General features: G+C 39.3%; 1 protein-coding gene and 1 pseudogene across 1 annotated transcript; both read left to right on the top strand.

Moving 5' to 3' along the window:
- Positions 1 to 425: 425 nt before the first annotated feature.
- hcrtr2 (hypocretin (orexin) receptor 2) lies at positions 426 to 12,937 on the top strand. The gene is made up of 7 exons (XM_089011986.1): positions 426 to 844; positions 6,477 to 6,655; positions 7,454 to 7,697; positions 9,285 to 9,400; positions 9,491 to 9,711; positions 9,820 to 9,941; positions 10,963 to 12,937. Exons 1-7 carry the CDS (start codon positions 634 to 636, stop codon positions 11,130 to 11,132), a joined length of 1,263 nt encoding a protein of 420 aa, XP_088868112.1. The 5' UTR covers positions 426 to 633; the 3' UTR covers positions 11,133 to 12,937.
- A 76-nt stretch (positions 12,938 to 13,013) lies between these two features.
- Positions 13,014 to 19,070, top strand: LOC148889410 (uncharacterized; annotated as a pseudogene).
- Positions 19,071 to 20,351: the final 1,281 nt, after the last annotated feature.

Genomic DNA, 20,351 nt, shown 5'->3' on the forward strand with positions numbered 1-20,351 from the left:
ACACACACACACACACACACACACACACACACACACACACACACACACACACACATAAACACACACACACACACACACACACTAAACTCCACGATGTGAATTAGGAGTTTCTCCATTGTTAGACGAATCAAGGTTTTCTGATCTCATCAATTTCCAGGGGACACAGTGCCTCCCCAGTCATGGAGAACCGCATGTGAAGATTCTGTAATTGCCGCTGGTATTTAAATCCAGTGGACAGTGATTTATCTGCTGATTGCTGGGATCTTGGAGGTGCCTGTGGCCAGCGCGCACTTGAGGGGGGGGGGGGGGAAGAGGGGGGTGGGTTAGGGGGAGGTGTATACCTCAGAGAGAGAGAGAGAGAGAGAGAGAGAGAGAGAGAGAGAGAGAGAGAGAGAGAGAGAGAGAGAGAGAGAGAGAGAGAGAGAGAGAGAGAGAGAGAGAGAGCGCGTGGGTGCTCTGGCGCTCTGCCATCAGCTTGACGATAACTGCCGCCAATCATCGGTGCGGTCAGGCCATGCTCCAATCGAGAAGACCCCAAGACAGCATCCACTACTGTAAAACGGTCAACATCTGATTAGACTCACAGCATATGTCAGGAAGAAAGAGCAGGGAAATTATTCATGAACAATTATCATGTCTGGGGCCACTGGTGAGTTAACGTGTGAGGAGTGCTTTTCGGTACAGGGGGCCAACAGCACCGAGTTGCACGCGCACTCCTCCGTGGACGACGACGAACTTCTACGCTACATCTGGACGGAATATTTGCACCCCAAGCATTATGAGTGGGTTCTCATTGTGGCATACATCTTTGTTTTCTTCGTTTCACTCATTGGCAATTCGCTTGGTAAGTTTCCTCATTTATTTTCTTTCTTTTCTCAGGGCTAAATCTTGATTAATTTCCCCAAATGTAATTGAGGAATAAATGCTCGTGTGCGTGCGTTGTTGCGTGCGTGCGTCTATCCATCTATCCATCCATCTATTCATCTATCCATTTAAAGTACATAAATACAACACTACCTACCGTAGTTATTTTAGTGAAGTATAATCACGTGAGCATGCAAGTGCGCACTTTTATTATGACACTGGAATGAGAAGTCAGGCTGAACTAAAATAAAGCAAAAAAAGCACCGTTGCAGATTAAAAATGCGTTTGCAACTTCAGCAGAGCAAATTGTAATGCCTTGTTTTGTTGGTATTGATCAGTATGCATTTTGATTTGACTGAATTACTGTGGGAACACTGATTCCGGTGTGGCAGAGCTGTGTCGTTTCATTACATCGTTTTTGCGCGCAGGAATGCTGTGAGCAATGTCGCCTCTAATTTTTCATGTGCCAGAGCAGACACACAAGCTCACTGAGCACACTGAGGACCACTGTGAGCAGCATCAGGTGTGTACGCTGAATGGTGTGTATGGGCAGGGCACATTCGCGCCGTTCTGCTCCGATGACTGCGTAGCGTACGTGAACTGCACGGCATTATTGGATGGACACTTGTCACTCATTGAGTTACATTGCAAAATGGTACTATATATAATACAGGAATATGATATAATTGGTCTAATTAACTAGATTATATCAGTTCTAAAATTAGATATTAAGTAATGCGTTTCTGTTTTATTGTATTTTGTGCACTGCATAGATAGATGTTCTTGTGCGTTATGTGCAAGCAATGCACGATTGCGCACGCGCGCAGTTTAGAGGGAACATTGGCTGAGAGTATGCTTTGACTCCTTGAACCATTACCATCACTTGTTGGATTTCAGCTAAATAGTGTTGGTCTTTAGCATACTGTATATGGAAAAAAATACGTTTTTAAACAGTTTTCATCGTTTTTATTTTTAAGTCCATTCAAACCTTTCTTGTCATTAAGGATTCATTTTCAATCTCCAAAACACTGTTAAGTTTGACATGTCACAGATCATTGCCCCTCACACTTTTTTTTGCAATTAACAATTTGTCTGTTGGGCGGTCACTCTCTCAATTTACATACAAACATCGACCAGGGACACGGGAGTGGCAGTTCTTTTTTGTGCGTCCTAAAACCCTGTCATGATTGTTTGTGAGGTTCCTCTGCTTTTCCTTTTTGCATTGCTGATTCAAAGACAAGTTTTCATATTTCACAAAACTCCCAAGAACATACTTTTGTATTGATTCAGAGCACGATGAGGAATGAGTCAGATGGATTACTTACGAATCCATTTGCTGGACAGGGAATCTCAAATTTTGTCGACTTATTCAGTGTTCGTTTTTTCCAAATTACCATTCAGATCAATTTAATTTTGATTAATTTGTGCCGGTGACATAAAACCTCAATAAACTATGGGAGTAATGCTTCCTTTTTTATTTTAATTGTTATATTTTCATATAAACAAAAGTCACTCATCCCAATATTAACCAATGAAAGTATACTGACAAATGAATAGGGGTAAAAATCACTGGATGCTTATACGCCTCACATTATTTTTTTGGAACCATTATGATATTATCTGTACACACGTACAAAATAAAGTCATTCAGCATTTATTATGTAAAGCATGGGTGTAAAACTTCTTTTTTTGCCGCGGTGCACATTGAACTGTAGTTACGGTTTCCTCTCGAGGGCCGTTATGAATTTCGGGAGACCACTGGAATTTTTCATCTCATCCACATATTACATACAGAACACACAACTATAACTAGTTTTCAAATATGAAGTAAAGAATAATGACTTATTGTGGTTTACACACGACAGTTTGACATTTTGGGTATGACTTTAGCTAGCATCATGGAACTTAACATGTTTAATTTGCTTTCATGGACCGAATGAAATTATGTGGCAAGCCAGATTTGGCCCCTGGACCTTGACTTTGACACCAGTAACGTAAAGCATTAGAACCTAACACATATTTTTCATCACTAATCTTAACAGAGGCATGCACAGGGTTCGATTCCTGAGTTGGTTGAATGCCGAAACATTAAAAACAACAATTGACTTTGAGACATTGGAGAGGATTTTGTTGGAAGAATATCATAAGATTTTTTCCCAACCCCGGAGATGACCGGGAAATATAAATCGGGACAGATTATATAGCTGGCGGCTATGCGGACAGGAAAGAAATGTAGATCACGCACACATATTTTGGAAATGTGAAAAGTTGAAAGGTTATTGGGAAGAAGTTTGGAGAGAATCTAAAAATTATAATTGACCGACTTGGTGATGTATCTAGCTGACCTAAATCAAGAAAACGTGCAAACAAGAGATGAGTACTTGATAAATGTGTTGCTGATAGCCAGCAAGAAAGCCATAACAAGAAAATGGTTTAAAACCGACCCACCAACAAAGAACCAATGGATCGGAATAGTGGAAGAGATATTTGAGCTGGATAGGTTTACACACATGTTGAGGGTCCAAGCGGGGAAGTTTAAAACAAGATGGGAAAAATGGATTGAATATAAAAAAACAATCAAACAAATGAATGAACGAACGACACATGACAAATGAATGAACGAACAACAAATCCAGACAGTCAAGATAGCTAACAAATATAAATCAAAAAAAAGGGAAACTTGTCATTATCGATCACTTTATTGTTATTGGTGTGTTTTAATTTTGTTGATTGGTTGTTTTCATTGTTGAATAATTTGCAGTTATAAAAGGATGTTGTTATATAAATTGGCCACAAGGCATTCTGTATTCAAATGTTGAATTTCAAATGTTTTTAAATGTTATAAAAATAATAAAGATGCAAGTTACAAAAACAACAACAATTGAAGGGTTGTCGCCCAGGCTACCCAAAAAATCTTTGTGGGCATCGAAACTGACCCTTCGCACTGGGCATCGACTGTTTTTCACACCGCTGACATGAAAACTTATGAGAGCTGACAGCCGCCAGAGCGGAATCACCATCTCCGGCTGCGCTTTGACTTTATATGCCCGCCGTCGACTCAGCATTCGGCTAAATTCAACATTTTGGCCGCTCATCACGTGCGCTCATCATTAGCTTGACAGTCGCTATGAAAAGCTCAATGGCAGATACCAAAAGAAGGCAAAACACTTCTGCTGGAAGTAACTCAAATACACGTCCACTCAGTGCTCCTTCATCTTGCATTTTGGCAGTCCCACAAGATCCAAATCACAAGGTTATTTGTCCAGAAAATTCTTGTCAATGGATATCATTATCAATGCCTTCAAGATAAGCAACATGTGGTAGTTAATGTAATTGCACTCTATTTTTGTCATATGCACTAATATAGCACGGTGCACCACCTAAATTTACACATGCAGGTTTGGCTGTATGTTGGTTATCTCAAATGTGAGTATTTACAAAGGGGGCATTTTCTGTGGCCGTGACCATAGCCTAGTCCATTCACTGCTAGTCAATGCCCTCCCCAAGATCTCTTAAACTGTTTATAAAAGTGTCTTTAATCACTCATGATTAACCTAAGCCCTGTTGTATTGATTATTTCACAAATATCCATCTCCTTCCCCCTGCCAAGCTTACCAATTAGAAGTGGCATGCCACTCTTGACAGGTCAGGCAAACCAATCATCCCCAAGCCGCTGCTCACAAACATTTCACATTAACGCTGCTTTCAGACCGAATGCAAGCTAAATCTTTTTGGCGGCATGTTTCTACATGTAGTAAATGCAGTTCAACCACCTTCAGCAGATCAGGTCTGGAAGTTTGGCTTAGAGCAGAATGGAGACCCTGTGTGAGTTTTGAGACGGGTATTAAAGATGGGCAGCAAGGGGGCTTGCCGAATGTACAGTGGCATGTCATTCCAGAGAGTGGGACCAGCAAATAAAGCTCGATCCTCTCTGAGCCTGCGATTAGTTTTTGGCACATCTAATAATGTCTGATCAGCAGACCTGAGGCGTCAGGAAGGTGTGGAGAGGTGGATGAGCTCTGAGAGGTAAGGCGGAGCGAGGCCATTTAAAGATCTGAAAACAAATACTCTAATAAGATCTTGAAAATAACTTTAAAATATATAGGGTGCCAGTGAAGGGATGCCAGAGTAGGAGTTATGTGGTCCTTATTCCGAGTACAAGTCAAGAGGTGAGCAGCAGCATTCCGGACCAGCTGGAGACGCTTCATGGAGGATTGGCTGATTCCATAGTAAAGCGCATTGCAGTAATCGAGCCGAGATGTCACAAAGGCATGAATTACTGCTTCAAGGTACTCATGAGAAAGGAGAGGTTTTATTTTAGCCGGTTGCCTAAGATGAAAGAAGCTGGATTTAACAACAGCACCAATTTGTCAGTCAAGTTCAAAGTCACTGTTCAGTTTAAGACCCAAGTTTGAGCCTGTTGACTTCAGATACGGAGCTAGGAGGCCCAAGTTTATTTATTGAAGGTGCGTCTTATAATGCAGAATATACGATACTTCACTACACATAAATCCACACTCATTTAATTTTTACAATGTAATGATTTATTTTCAAGAAAATATAGCATATATAGAATATATAGTCCAAGATGGCGCCCGAGTAGGCAGCCGTCAGCAAGTGCTCTCATGAGCCTTGCTTTTTTTGTTGTTTTTGTCTTGTTTTGTGTTTTCTTTCGTCACCTTGTGGTGTTGTGCGTCGTGTGGAACAGATATGAATTGTTTTTCAGCATTTTTGGCCACGACATTCATCGAGGAGGACACTGTGCTGAGCGGTTGCGCCTTTTTGGCAGCATGAATATGCCAGATCTGTTTTTGAATGGGAGAAATGTCGGTGCCATGGACAGCTCTGGGGCCATTGTGCTTCTTTGCGCCTGTATTGGGCAACATCTTCACAGCCCCGCTTTGTTCAACGGAATGGTCGGTGCTGTTGGACAGTCTGCGGCTGCATGGATGCATGGCTTGAGGAGCCCGCGATAAGAAGAAAGGAGCGTCAGCGCAGAGCGCCGATGCGGAACTGTCGTGGCTCGGAATTGAAGCGGATTTATGTGGGACAGGAGATGTGAGACAATCTCTTTTTGTCAATAGATGCTACAGCTGCGTGTTTGCTTTCAACATTTAGCTTGTAGTCGACGTGCACGTTCCACCATGATGTTCCTGATCCAATGGTGAAAAGATGCTTTCATCCTCTCCTCTTTTATCTCGAACTGATTCATGTAACAAAGAGGATACAGAAAGTGCTTAAGAAGGAATGACTATGTGTCTTTGTGTTGTCCTATTATTTATTTAGTTTTTTTTGTTCTTTTGACGCGAGAGTGGCTGCCTTTCCAGCAGCTCATGAATTTTGCTTTTCTACTTTCATTCCTTTCATCACTTTGCTGCTGTGAAATGTAAATTCCTCCACTGCGAGACTAATAAAGGCAAATCCAATCCAATCCAAAAATATGGAAAAACAAAATCATTTACAGTAAATGCATTCTATGAAAAATGACTTCAATTTTGGGTTAAATATCAATTTGGTCGAAGTCCTTCAGAAGAATTGGACAAAGTCACCCATGCGATACTTACACATCATGTCTTAGAGCATGCTCTAACCGGGCACCTGCTCTCTCTCAGTTTGTTTTGCAGTATGGAAAAACCGGCACATGCGTACCGTGACCAACTATTTCATCGTCAACCTTTCGTTCGCTGATGTCTTGGTGACCATCATCTGCCTGCCGGCAAGCTTAGTAGTCGACATCACAGAGACGTGGTTCTTTGGAAAGACGCTTTGCAAAGTTGTGCCCTATTTGCAGGTATTTATTGATTTGAAAAATGTATTTTGCTTCAAATCAAGTCGGACACAAGGGAAGTGGTTCAGGTCAATATTGAAACGTGAAAAAAAGCTCACTGGGAAGGAGCTGTGCACCCTTCAAAACAATTTTCGCTAGCAACACAACCAGATGCAGTTAGTACAGCACTATTAACTGGAATTCACTTCCTCCCAACATTCGGCACATCGATTCTCTTCCCACCTTCAAATCCCATCTCAAAACCCACTTATTTAAAATAGTATTTTCTGTGTAGCTCTATCTCTTGTTTCTGTTTATATGTAATTCTATTTTATTCATTGTATTCTATTCATAATTGTATTTCATTTATTATTGGAGCTATGCTTGTCTGTGACTGTAAAGTGTCCTTGAGAGCTTTGAAAGGCGCTTGAAATAAAATGTATTATTATTATTATTATTATTATTATTATTATTATTATTATTATTATTATGCTTGGGAGTTTCTCCCAAACCAGACTGTAGTAGTTTATTCCTCAACTGATGCCAAGTTTTAGATTCTGTGTGTTGCCATTCTGTACGTTACCATCATTTATTCCCAACTCTTGCTAAAAGTCATCTGGAATAAATTGGATAATGACAAGTGGTTTAAAATTCATCAAGACATTTTCATAATTCATCTTATATCCACATACATTTTCTCTGTTAACTACACGCACAACGGCATACAGGCAGACCATTGTCTTAGTTTGAATTTGTGAACTGTTTTGTTTTTGATTGTCTCACATTTCCTTGCTTACTTTATTTATGTATTTGTTTTTTTAGACTATCTCTGTCTCTGTGTCAGTCCTGACACTGAGCTGCATTGCACAAGACCGCTGGTACGCCATCTGCCACCCGCTGATGTTCAAAAGCACTGCCAAGAGGGCTTGCAAGAGCATCGTTATCATCTGGGTGGTGTCGTGCATCATCATGATCCCCCAAGCCATCGTGATGGAGAGTAGCAGTCTGCTGCCAACCCTCACAAACAAAACCAGTTTGTTCACCGTGTGTGATGAACACTGGGAAGGTGCGTGATGGATACATCTATCTGTTTTTGATGATGATTTTTTATTGTAATGGTCATAGTTGACATGATAAACTATCAAGACTGTCAGGGCAGGGAGGCTAGGGATGGAATTGTACCAGACACACCCATGAAGTGCTGAATTTATCTGCCTATATTTGGTTCAACTACACCAAAATCGCATTAGATCTGCTTTTGTGTGTGTCTGCCAATTGTCTTTAATTTTTTAATTTCAATTTCAGAGGTGCCTTGGCAGAAACACATCCACGAAAGATCGAGACAATTGTCCCAGCACGAAAATTACAAGGCACCCGTTTTATGCCAAGTGATGACAAACTTCTATTATCAAATTGTCAGATCAGTCAGGGTGAGGGAACTAGGTACACCGGAACACCCAGAAAAGTGTAACTGAGTATTTTTTTGGTAGCTCTTGAGCTAGTTGGTGTCAATCATCTCTCATCCCAGGGTGGAAAGCACCGCAATGGTCCCATGGGATATATTGCTGCCACCACAGTCTTTGAACGGATATATTTTCATGGCTTAAATATCTTGGGATGTGCAGCTATCAGTTGCTCAACAAAGTAGCATTTATCATTCAACAGGGTGCTCTTTTCTGCAATGGTATGCTCACATGAAAGGAAAAGGGTTTAATTTTGCACACTTATATAGCGTCATTTTATGCCCCCGGGGATTTGTTTGATCAGCAAGCCTGTGAACATCACTCTTCTCTGCGGCCCATTTATTTTCACTTGACTTCAAGACCTTGATACACTTACAGATAATTAAATATTCTTGTGAAAAGCATCAACTACTTAGAAAAAATGGTGGGCATAGTGGTTACTTCTCCGAACTTCATTTTTATATGCTTCACAATCTGCACAGATCTGTAGTATGATTTTTGTTATAAAAGAAAAACTGTTAGATGCACAGTATCAGACTACAATTTAGTAAAAAAATGCAATGTATAGAAACCCATGTTTGTACTCATTAACTCATTGAATGCCAGAGGTGCAAAAATGTGTTGACTCGATTGCCAGGGTTTTTGTCAGTTTCACTGAAATTTCAGGGCCCACAGAATGTTGAGTTTTAGGACTACATAAACATTCACCACACTGTTTGAAACGTCAGACTCTCTTCTTTCATCAGAAAAAAAATATTAATTCCTAAGTGATATGGGTGTGTGAGTAATATAAGGTGCAAGTGAGGGAGGCTGTACAAAAGGCAAATGCTGCCCCCTCTTGGAAAGGAAAAACATTGCCACAGGTCTGACCAGCGCTTTATCAGCACCCTCCACAAGAAAAACCAAAACCTGAACAAATTCGGGAACGGCGCTCCACATCATATTTTCGATTCCCAAATAAATTTGGGAATGATAGTGAATGAGTTAATGTTTTAATGTCAAAATCCAATCTTATTGATTTGTTCAATGTAAGAACACATTGACATGTCTACTTTTACAAAACAAACTCAACGGTGGAACCTGCGTATTGTATTTCACAATAAAAACATGTTTCTCATGACACGAGTGAACTTGTTGAGATCCGGCAGTTTCAGCCAAAGTCAAGTATGCTTTTTGTCTGCTTCTTTCAGCTGAGATCTACCCAAAGGTCTATCACAGCTGTTTCTTCATTGTCACATACTTCGCCCCTTTATGTCTCATGGTGTTGGCCTACATCCAGATATTTCACAAGCTGTGGTGTCAACAGGTACGCTTCCTTCTCAATGCACCGCTACACTTCTCCGAGCCATCAAATACGCCACACTCTACGTCTGCTTACCGTGTTTGTGTTTGACAGATTCCTGGCAACACATCAGTGTTGCAGAGAAAGTGGAAGACCATGCAGTGCTCAGCGTCCGCTGCGGGGCCGGGGGAGTCAGTGCGGGTCAAAACCAGCACCGTTTGTGCTGAGATCAAACAGATCCGGGCACGGCGCAAGACGGCTCGTATGCTGATAGTTGTGCTCTTTGTGTTTGCTCTGTGCTACTTGCCGATCAGCGTACTCAACCTGATGAAAAGGTACGTTCTTGCTCTTGAACTGTTGAAAAGCATATAATGAAATCAGTCAAGATTTTAATTCAAGATGTTTAAAAAGATAACTCTGACTGATTCACACTTTGCCTGCAGAGTCTTTGGAACCTTCAAGAAAGCGAGTGATCGAGAGACAGTCTATGCTTGGTTTACGTTCTCACACTGGCTCATATATGCCAACAGTGCACTCAATCCCATCATCTACAATTTCCTAAGTGGTGAGTTTGTTCACACGCCTCTTTGGAGCACTGGAACGCTTGCTCCCTACTGCCCTCTGGTGCAGTGTTTTACAAAACCCAAGTGAGCAAAGACCCATTTCATGTTTACAAAATCTGACACCACCCCACTAACTAAAAATAGCACACAAAGAAAAAGGATTAATACTTAAATTATGATGATACTTGCAGAAGGGCGGACTGCGAGTTTAATTTAACACAAACTTGAGAGACTCTCAGAAAGCCGAGACAGATATAATATATACCTATTTACATTCCTGGTCTAAGTAGATGAACAAATATGTATTTGGAATCACTAATAATTTTCAGACTAATTAAGTGAAACTGGACAATGCTTACGTCTTGTAAGCCCCTCTTGGCTCACAAGTAAGTCACTGCAACCTGGTTGGGGATCAATGGTTTCATGGGCAGTCTGGAAAATAAAACTAACATGTTGTATATATGTAGTTATATTATCTATTGTTTTTTCAATGTTTATTCAAGGATTTCTTTATTTGATAAATCTTAGTTATTAAACTTATTTCGATTTTGTTTCTGGAATATTTATATTTCACATTTTTAAATTGCTTGAAAAATATCAATTATTTATTCTATTTTTTTATGTTTATTACTTTTAAATGAATATTTTAATGAAGTATTTTATTTCTTCTCAGTTTCTAATTGATAGATTTTAGTTTCACATGTCAAATTCAGTCATAAAACCTACCAAAGTCAAGTAATAGAAATGTGTGCGTCATTTTTTTGTGTGGAAATTAAAACTAGGTTTGCGCTGCTCTTGCACAGTCACTCCATCAATACATCGTCCATTGCATTTGCAACAGTATTCGTAAAGCATCATTGCTCGACCGAATACACGAGTGCGTTTCAAAGGATCATGTTTGAAATACGTCTGAGTGCATTTCACTTTCTTTTTTGGGGAAGTTCTGTCATTAATTCAGAGCAGCCTTTTCCTGCCATGTTTGAAATATGTCTAAGTGCTTTTCACTTTCTTTCTTTTGCTTAGGAAAGTTCCGCGAAGAATTCAAAGCAGCCTTTTCTTGCCATTGTCGCGTTCCAGGCCAAGAGAGACCGAGGAGAATAAACACCCGAAGGAGCACAGACAGTCGAAAGTCCCTGTCCACTCATGTTCACAACATGGACAACGTTTCACACATATCGGATCAAATGGTATAAAAGCATCAGCAGATTGCGGACTCCCTTTTCATGCCAGTCTGTGACCATGTGGGGTGAGCTTTGGTATTTTTGCTGACCCATACAGCATCGTCTGTTTTAAAACGGCATTTGCCTTTTTAAAATATACATATACATGTTAAAATGTTTGGGGTTATTTTTAACCTGTGTTTTTTACTTCCTGTACACCATTTTATATGCAACGATGGTTGTTTTAAAAGTTGAGTTGAGTTACAGTCAATGCCATGAGGCACTCTGATAATCCTTGATACTGGAAAATGACACTACTGATGGTTCTGGATCCTGTCGCGTATTTCTCAGTGCATCAAGCTGTATGCATCTGCAAAAATACCAACACTGGGTGTAAATGGCCCTCTGCGCTTCGCACCAGACTTGCGCTCGGCACGAATATAGAGACGTGATGTTAGGGTTAGGCTAGTACACGGTCACTTTCCAGATTATACTGTATATGGTTAAGGTTTACTCGATCTCGTATGAAGTCTTGACCAAACGAGTATCGATACGACATGTTATGCATCTACCTCAATTGAAGCAATTCACATTTGATCTTATTCAGTTTGTATTTAAAAATTAAAGGGGTCATTCTGGAAGTAATAATCCCTGAACCAAATTGTCCATATTTGGCTGAGTTTGTGTTGTCTCAAGCGTCTATAATGAGATACAATTTCAAATGGTATTAGACATTTTTATTGGCATGGACTAATGATCGTGAGAACGTTGGGATATTGCTTGCGGGCTTAACATGTAGGCTGTCTACTAAAAAGCTTGCGTGTAAAAAAAATACATGGAAATATTGCTCATGCTGTGAATGAGATGTTTGTGTAAACTTTTAAGTCCATGCTTGTTCGTGTAATCGGTTCATCTTTTTGTTTGATATGCTTCCATAGGGTGTTTACTGTCATCAAGTGTCCTTGAGTTTTGAAAGGCGCTTATAAATTAAATGTATTATTATTATTATTATTATTATTATTATTATTATTATTATTATTATTATTATTATTATTATTGTTGTTATTATTATCTCTGTCCACTTGACATCACCAAGGGAATGCTAATCTATTGTCATATCATTATTATTGTTGATCATGGTGCCAACCCACCTCAAGACATGATTTGTACTGCTTCATACTTTTTGTAAACTAAAACCAGCCGATGTCTTACTTTGTGAACCAACACCTGTCTTGCTTGCAATTAGGGTTTGCCAAGTACCTGTAGAATTAGTCTAAAATCGTGTTTTATCTCGGACATATGAAATATAATTTGAAACCTGTGCAAAAAAAGGAGAATAGAATTGTATTGTATTAAGAAGAATTATTGTATTAAGAAGTTCAAAAATAAACGTTTTTGGTCCAAACTACACAACAAAGACTTCCCATCGGGAAATTGTAAAAACACTTTTTTGGAAGGGTCTTATTCGTGATGTGATGACAAAGAACCTCTTGAAGAAGAAGGAAATGTTCTTCATTCATGTTCTTCAAACATGAAACACCGTTAATGTTGGCACATTTATTTCGTCACATACTTCCCTCAAGCTTGGATATTTAGCAGAACAGAATTGTGTATTTCATATCAACCTAATGTCGTTGTTTTTTATTTATAGATACTTATGCACTTGGTGTGTTGTTTGCATCAAAATGTATTTGGTCACAATGTAATTTATTATCTTTTTATTTACTTATTAATTTTTTTACTTGAACTGTGGTTGAATAAATCCATCTGTTTGATCTGACTGATCTGACTCAGTGCTTTAGAACTACAGTATACCTGTCCTATTCGGTTGCTTGGCCCTGCAGAATATTTGATCTGGACGCCTTTTGGATTGGATTGGATTGGATTGGATATGGTCTCACCTGCAGAATATTTGATCTGGACGCCTTTTCATGGTGGAACGGCTTTCCTGTGCAGGAGAAGCCCTCCTTTTTAATTTTTCTTGTATTGTAATATTTATTGGTCAGACAGAACACAATTTGTGAGGGTACTATAGGCAGAAAAAATAGAGCACAGAACAAAGCTGTGTAAAACAAAGCAAAAAAAGAAAAATCGCAGAACAAAAGTTTATAATGATGTAACATTCATTGTTTGTAAATAAAATGCAATGCCACATTCCACCATAGAAGAACTCATTTTGCCATGGGCAGCTGAGAGGATTTAAAATAATATTTGGCAATGTTTTTTGATTGACTGTAACTCCATAACTATTTGTTAATTGATTGGACATTTCACAAAATAAAACATCACTTGGTGCACAGAATAGAGCGTAAAAAGTTTGTAACATTTTCAACTGTTTTTAGTATTGGCTTGTTTATATTGAACGTGAGTGACTTGAAGAGGTGAGGGGTCTGCTAAGTGAGGATCCAACATGTAATATACAGCAGAGTGACATTTTTTTAATAGAAGGGTTTTTGAAATAAAAAGCCTCTTGCTTATCACTCAGACCTCAGCCATTCACACTCACATTCACATTCAATATAAGAATTTAACAATTTGGAGTGTTTAATTACAACACAATACAGTACATATTGATTTATATAGAGCTTTAACAACAGCTGACGATGTAACAAAGCACTTAACATGGATAACTATCATATACAGGAAATAAAGCAGTCACATAGTAGAAAGCCCCAGAGAGTAAAACTAAGATTAATTCTGAATCATGCTGAGTCAAATGCCAAAGACTACAATTGAGTTTTAAGACAAGAAGTATATATTTTTGGGAACGTGTGAGCTAGCTAGAATACCCGGAGGAAACCCATGCGAGCACGAACACAACATGCAAACTCCACACAGAGACGCTGGAGGTTGGAATCAAACCCGGAACCTCTGGAATGTGAGGCAGATGGGAAAACCATTTTCAACATTTTGTTACATTTATCTTCCTAATGGGTTTGGTAACAGTTTGCAGACTTGCCAGCAACGCTTCACACACCGACTGTGCGAGATGCATTTCACATTTACGCACAAAGCAAAATACCCTTTTTACCCGCATTGTGAGGGTAAATGTATGGTTTTCTATTTTTTTTAGTTTTTAAGACTACCTGCTGCATGATTGAAAACATAATTACATTTTCTCTCGAACCTCGGCGGTATCGAATTGTTTCTTAGCTTGAATCTCTCAGGGTAAGTCTCCATAAATAATAACTCAATAGATAGACAATATACAATGATTTCTCTCTCCTCCCTTCTGTGTGCACATCAGAAAGCCTGTTGCACAAAAGTGTTTGCTTGCATGCAAAAAAACAAGCAAAAAACAAACAACCATTTTCCCCCACTGTTTCGATGTGCCTGTTTTTCCATTAATAGGGTGCCAAATAAAAAGCACAACGGTGTGTAACTTGATAATCCAGGCTGCATTATACCAATTTGCCGGGCCGAAAGGGTGTGGTGTGTGCACCTCGGAGGAAGACGGAGACACACATGAGCTGCTGGCACAATGCGAGTCAAAGCCAGGTGCAGACTCTTGATGTTTACCAATGACAATCATATGGTTGAACAAAAGATTTTTTGGCACAAATTATCCCTTTGAATGACAGGCTCCCATATAATTTGATAAAACTAATCACTCATTGTTTTTGTGGTGTAGCTCTACACAAGAGAAGCTCACAGACAGACTGGCAGTCAACCACTTTCATAGAATTTGGTAATAATGTTTTTTCATCTCACACAAAGCGATGTGGTATTCAAGCCCTTCAAAAACAAGACACGTTGCATGTCTATTCCTTTCGTAGAGGATGCTTCTGGATCATGCACGCATATACTGTATATATATATATATATATATATATATATATATATATATATATATATATATATATATATATATATATATATATATAATTTATATATATATATATAATTTATATATATAAATTTAGAGTTTGATCAGCGACTGAATCATGTTGAACAAAAATGTCTTATTTTATGTTTCTTTTCTTTCTTGTTTTGGTTTTTTATTTCAGAATTTCAGACTCAGTTTGCAGACTTGCCAGCAACGCTTCACACACTGACTGTGCGAGATGCATTTCACATTTACACACAAAGCAAAATACCCTTTTTACCCGCATCTGTGAGGGTAAATGTATACTTTTCTTTTTTAGAGCTGAGTTTTTAAGACTCCCTGCTGCATGATTGAAAACATAATTACATTTTCTCACGAACCTCGGCAGTATCAAATTGTTTCTTAGCTTGAATCTCTCGGGGTAAGTCTCCATAAATAATAACTATATCTCAATATCATTGTGTTGCAGAGAATTGATCACACATTTTCAAGACAAACAGTAGCCAAAATGGAACTGTATAGTGCCACTTAGCAGTTTTTTTTTTACAACGATACTAGTGCAGCGTGTTCTACCGGAAACAAATTCCTTGTGTGTTCTAAATACTTGGCAATAAAGATGATTCTGATTCTGATTCTGATTCTGATTCAAATGCTGGGGCTTTGCGGAATCATCTTGCAGTGAAATCACTTTTCAAAGTGACTGTTTGCGCTTCGTGAATCTGGCTTTCATCTGTGGAGGAGATTTGGAATGCAGAAAGGCCTTTGTGGCACTTCTGGTGCCACAAAGGCCACTGCGCCATCCGTGCATGTGCGAACATATACATGGTGCTGATCTCGACGAATGCAACAGGGTTCATGACGTGCTTCACAACAAATGAGTAAGAGGTTGGTCATGCACAGTCAAATTATTTGCTACACGGACAATACATGGACAATATTCCAGTATTTTTCCAGTATTCCAGTATTTTTCATTTCTATTTTAAGAGAACCACTGGGTCAGTCATAATTGTCCTTCTAATATTCCTCCAATCAATGAATCATATGAATCTCACACCGGGCTATCTGGTAACTGTCCAAACAAACATTTAATGCTTCACTGAATATATATATTTTTTCTGTATTTAATGGCTGCATGTATTATTTGTCTCATCAGGTTACCTACTCTATAGCTGTGCAGGTATACTGTCAGTGGGAATTTTGTTGGTGCTTGTTGCTGTTTTCTGTAAAGTGTTGTGAGTTTGTCCATTCACAACAATTACTGACCATTGTTTCAATGGAAAACTCCAAAGTCAAACAATTTGTAAGCTCACTTCCGCAGTTCAAAATAATATCCCAAAGTAGATTCCTGTTCCTCACTGAAGGCGAAGGATTTGAATTTACCTTGTTCTTTGTCGTAGGGCGGTGAGAAGAAACAAGAGACAGTACAAAACCAGATTCCAGCCGCTTGAAAAAAGTACTGCCATTGTTACCACACAAGTGTTTCCATAAATCAGTCAATTTTCCACCTAGTTGAACTCCTATCAAACAAGATTTGGCCTTTGATCATTTATCTTTGTCTTTTGTGCCTTTTTCTTCAATTTGTTCACATTTTGCTGTCTGGACAAAATAAGGGTGCATGAAAAAGGTAAAACAAAGAAAAATCAATGTTCAATGCATAAACGAATGAATGCACGTTACACAAGATGCATGAAATGTGCCAAAGGTTTCTACAATGGTGAAAAGTGTTCTGTTATCAGTTTTTTCAAACAAAACCAAATGTGAATTATGACGGTGATGTGAATGCAAGTGAGGCGAAACAGACCTTCTGATTAGATTGAACATTTCCCTCCGCTGCCGTGACTGCATGATGGGATGCAGCTGCAGCGCTGGAAACCCACATCTCTGATAGCCATCCATTCTTTTTAAATACAACTTATCCTGTTCAAGGTCACGGGGAAGCTGGAGCCTCCCCCAGCTGTGTTAGGATGAGAGGTGCGGTACACCTTTGAATGATCGGTCATCTGTCATTCTCAACACTGACACATAGAGACAAGCAAGGACACCACAAGGTAATTTAGAGCTAAAAATAATGTTATTTTGGACCGTGGTCAGAAACCAGAGTACTCGTAAGGAACCACACAAGCAGCGGAGGTGGGGGTGGGGGGTGCATGCAAATTCCACACTGAAAGGTGATGTGCGGCGGACCTGCTAACCACTGGTCTTCAAAACTGCAAAAGCCACCACATGCAGTAACATGCTATATATAGAAAGGTTTTGCGGTTTTGGAAAGAGAATACTACTCCTATTCCGAGAGTGTAGGACGTAAGAAAAATATAAAGAGGGAATCTTTCTATTTTTGTGCTTCAATGGTTCTTATAAGAAATAAATTTATTGAATATAATTTCTACTCATTGTGGTCAATTGCAATGCTAAAATCCGAGTTGTTTCCTAAATCATTCAGTTTATAGGGTAGATGGCAATGGATCATCTTTATTAGTGTGATACATTAGTGGTTCCTGGATGGATACAAGAATTCCAATGGCCTCCAAGGAAAATGCATTCATTCCACTTGGCAATGGCCACTACACCACTGCGGTGTAACATACCTCTTACAAAGCTGGATGCAATGGTACAACAAACATGTAAAAAGAAGCCCAAGATTGCGACCAAGTAGGCAGGCGTCGTCAACTGCTATCACGAACCTTGCTTTTTTTGGTTGTTTTTGTGTTGTCATTGTTTCTTTTTTCTTTTGTCACTGTGTTGTTGTGCAACGTGTGGAACGGAGAGGGATTGCTTTTCAGCATTTTTGGGAATCTAATCAAATCTAATCTAATCTAATCTAATCTAACACAGATGCAAACATGACGCCTATATTTGTTTGTCTCCATGTCACCTGACTGAATATGGCTGTGGTTCAAAAAGGCTCGATTTATGGACGGGTAGACTAAAAAAGAAATACTCATGCATGGGTTAATGGGTTAGAGCAGTTTTTCTGAGCAAAGACAGAGGACAAAAATCTCATTTCACATTACCAAAAAGAAAAAAAGGCACAAAAGTATATGCTGTATATTTTGATGATATTGCTTGCATTTACTGACAACTTTACATAGTGACATCTGTGACTGTTTGGTTTAATACAAAGGTGACACCTGCATACTCAAATACGATAGATCTAAAGGGCCCTAATTTCGTTCCCAGCAAACGGCAATGCAACAGTGCGTGTGTGTCGTTTTCATTCTTTTGGTATTTTTAGCGGCTTTGTACAGGTAGAATTGGACATAAGGTTGGCAATTGTGAGATTGTATGCCTTTGTGAGATGGAACGGAGCCAATTCCCTTCCAAATGAAAAAGAGCTCCTCATTTGAATTCAAATGGGCGATCTAAGCGCACACACAAAATCCTGTGCAAAATAGTGTGTTGAATTTATAGAATTTTATTTCATGAAGTGGATGCACAAAATGAAATCACATGGATCCAGGAACACTCTTACAATAGATGTGTAGTGTGTCTGGATCGGGATAATTCTATTTCCTGCCTATCACATGACTAAAGAAAATTAAGTAAATTCGACAGAATCATTTTTCTTGTGCAGTGTTTGTGAGCTTGACATAGTGGGGACAGAAATATTTTCGCCAGGGTCCGTGCATAATAATGGCGCAATAGAGAGTGTTTACGTTGATAAACTGCAAGATCATCCCTTGCGGATGATGTAGTAAGTCCCGCATCTAATGTGGGTGATTCGATCTTGTGGTCCAAGCACAATAAACTAGAATGAGACCATTTTTATAAAGTGCCAATCTGCCAAAATAGCCCTCCAAATCTCATACAATAGCAGCATTTTCATGAGATGAGGACACCACACCTAAAGTCAAATAAATACTGCACTGAAGTCATTCATGCAGTTTATTATTCTCATTGAGGATCTAAATAGCTGTACGTCTGTGTAAGCTCTCAGTCGTACAGGAGTGGTCCATCGATGAGAAGGTTTCTTCAGCCGTCATCTGTACAAAAGTGAAGGTTTCGGACGTTTCGCCTCCTATCCAAGAGACTTCGTCAGCGAACTAAAGTCTGACTGGTCGTATCGGCCCCATTTATATATCCCTAATGTCCAGACCTAGTGGCGCCGGACACAGCTATGATAGGTCCCTACTCTCAGGTTGGGGGGGGGGGGGGGGGGCGGGACCCCCCCCTGTGGCCCCACTGATTGTTCCTACATTCCTGACTAACGATTGGCCTATTACCCCCACTCCCCCCGGTATCACCTCATCAGCATAACGACCCTCATCAGCATTGCGAAAGTTGCCTAACCTGTTTTGCCTGAGCAGGCTATTGTATGAACGATCCAAATTGAACCTCACACCACCAGACCGGTTTAATGAAGGATTTTGTTTTATAAGAATCGCCTCTTTCACCCCCCTTTCAAACCATCTATGTTCTTTCGCTAAGATTTTAACCTCATTGTCGTCAAATGAGTGGTTGCTAGCTTTTAGGTGCAAATGTACTGCCGATTGAGGCCCACTAGTATTATCCCTGCGATGTTGATAAAGTCTTTTTTTGAGAATTTGTTGAGTCTCCCCAATGTACTGCTCTTTACAATTTTCATTCTTACAATGTATGGAATAAACTACATTACTTTGTTTTTCATTTGGTAGCCTATCTTTTGGATGCACTAATTTTTGCCTTAACGTGTTTATCGGTTTGAAATAAGTAGGAATTTTATGTTGCCAAAGGACTCTTTGTAATTTTTCAGAAACTCCTGCAATGTACGGTACTGCTACTCCTCTCCTTTTAGAATCTTGAGAATTATTGGTTTCGTTCGCTATTCTTTCTTTCTGACATTTGTTGAATGACCACTGAGGGTACCCACAGTTAGTGAGTGCTCTCCTGATATGTTTTGACTCCTTTTCTCTACCTTCAGTGCTAGTTGGTATTAGTTTAGCCCTATGCTGGAGGGTTCTGATAACTCCTAGTTTATGTTGTAAAGGGTGGTTAGAGTCAAAAAGTAAGTATTGGTCATTGTGCGTAGCCTTCCTAAAGACTTCTGTTTTTAGTGCTCTGTCCTCTTTTATAATTACTTTACAATCCAAGAAGGCTAGTTGGTTCTCTTGAATGTCCTCACGAGTAAATTTAATGTTGAAGTCTACAGAGTTGAGATGATCTGTGAAGGATTGAATTTCTTGTTTCTTAATTATGACAAAAGTATCGTCCACATATCTAAACCAGTGTCTAGGTTTTGTCCCTGGGAAGGATGTGAGGGCCTGTTTCTCCATCTCTTCCATGTAAAGATTAGCCACTATGGGTGAAACTGGTGAGCCCATAGCACAACCATGGATTTGTTTATAAAATTTTTCCCGAAATTGAAAATACGTAGTATTAAGGCAGATTTCTAATAATTGGCAGATGTGATCCGGTTTCAGTTTGGTTCTTTCATGCAGAGAAACATCCGC

Source organism: Hippocampus bargibanti, linkage group LG13 (assembly GCF_051943395.1).
Source record: "Hippocampus bargibanti isolate YZ-2025 linkage group LG13, ASM5194339v1, whole genome shotgun sequence".
In the NCBI taxonomy this organism is placed as follows: domain Eukaryota; kingdom Metazoa; phylum Chordata; class Actinopteri; order Syngnathiformes; family Syngnathidae; genus Hippocampus; species Hippocampus bargibanti.

Excerpts from the sequence above, each read along its gene's own strand:
- hcrtr2 (XM_089011986.1), top strand. The coding sequence starts at position 634 with ATGTCTGGGGCCACTGGTGAGTTAACGTGTGAGGAGTGCTTTTCGGTA. Across the intron at positions 845-6,476 it reads ACTCATTGGCAATTCGCTTG|TTTGTTTTGCAGTATGGAAA; the intron begins GTAAGTTTCCTC and ends GCTCTCTCTCAG. Across the intron at positions 9,401-9,490 it reads ACAAGCTGTGGTGTCAACAG|ATTCCTGGCAACACATCAGT; the intron begins GTACGCTTCCTT and ends TGTGTTTGACAG.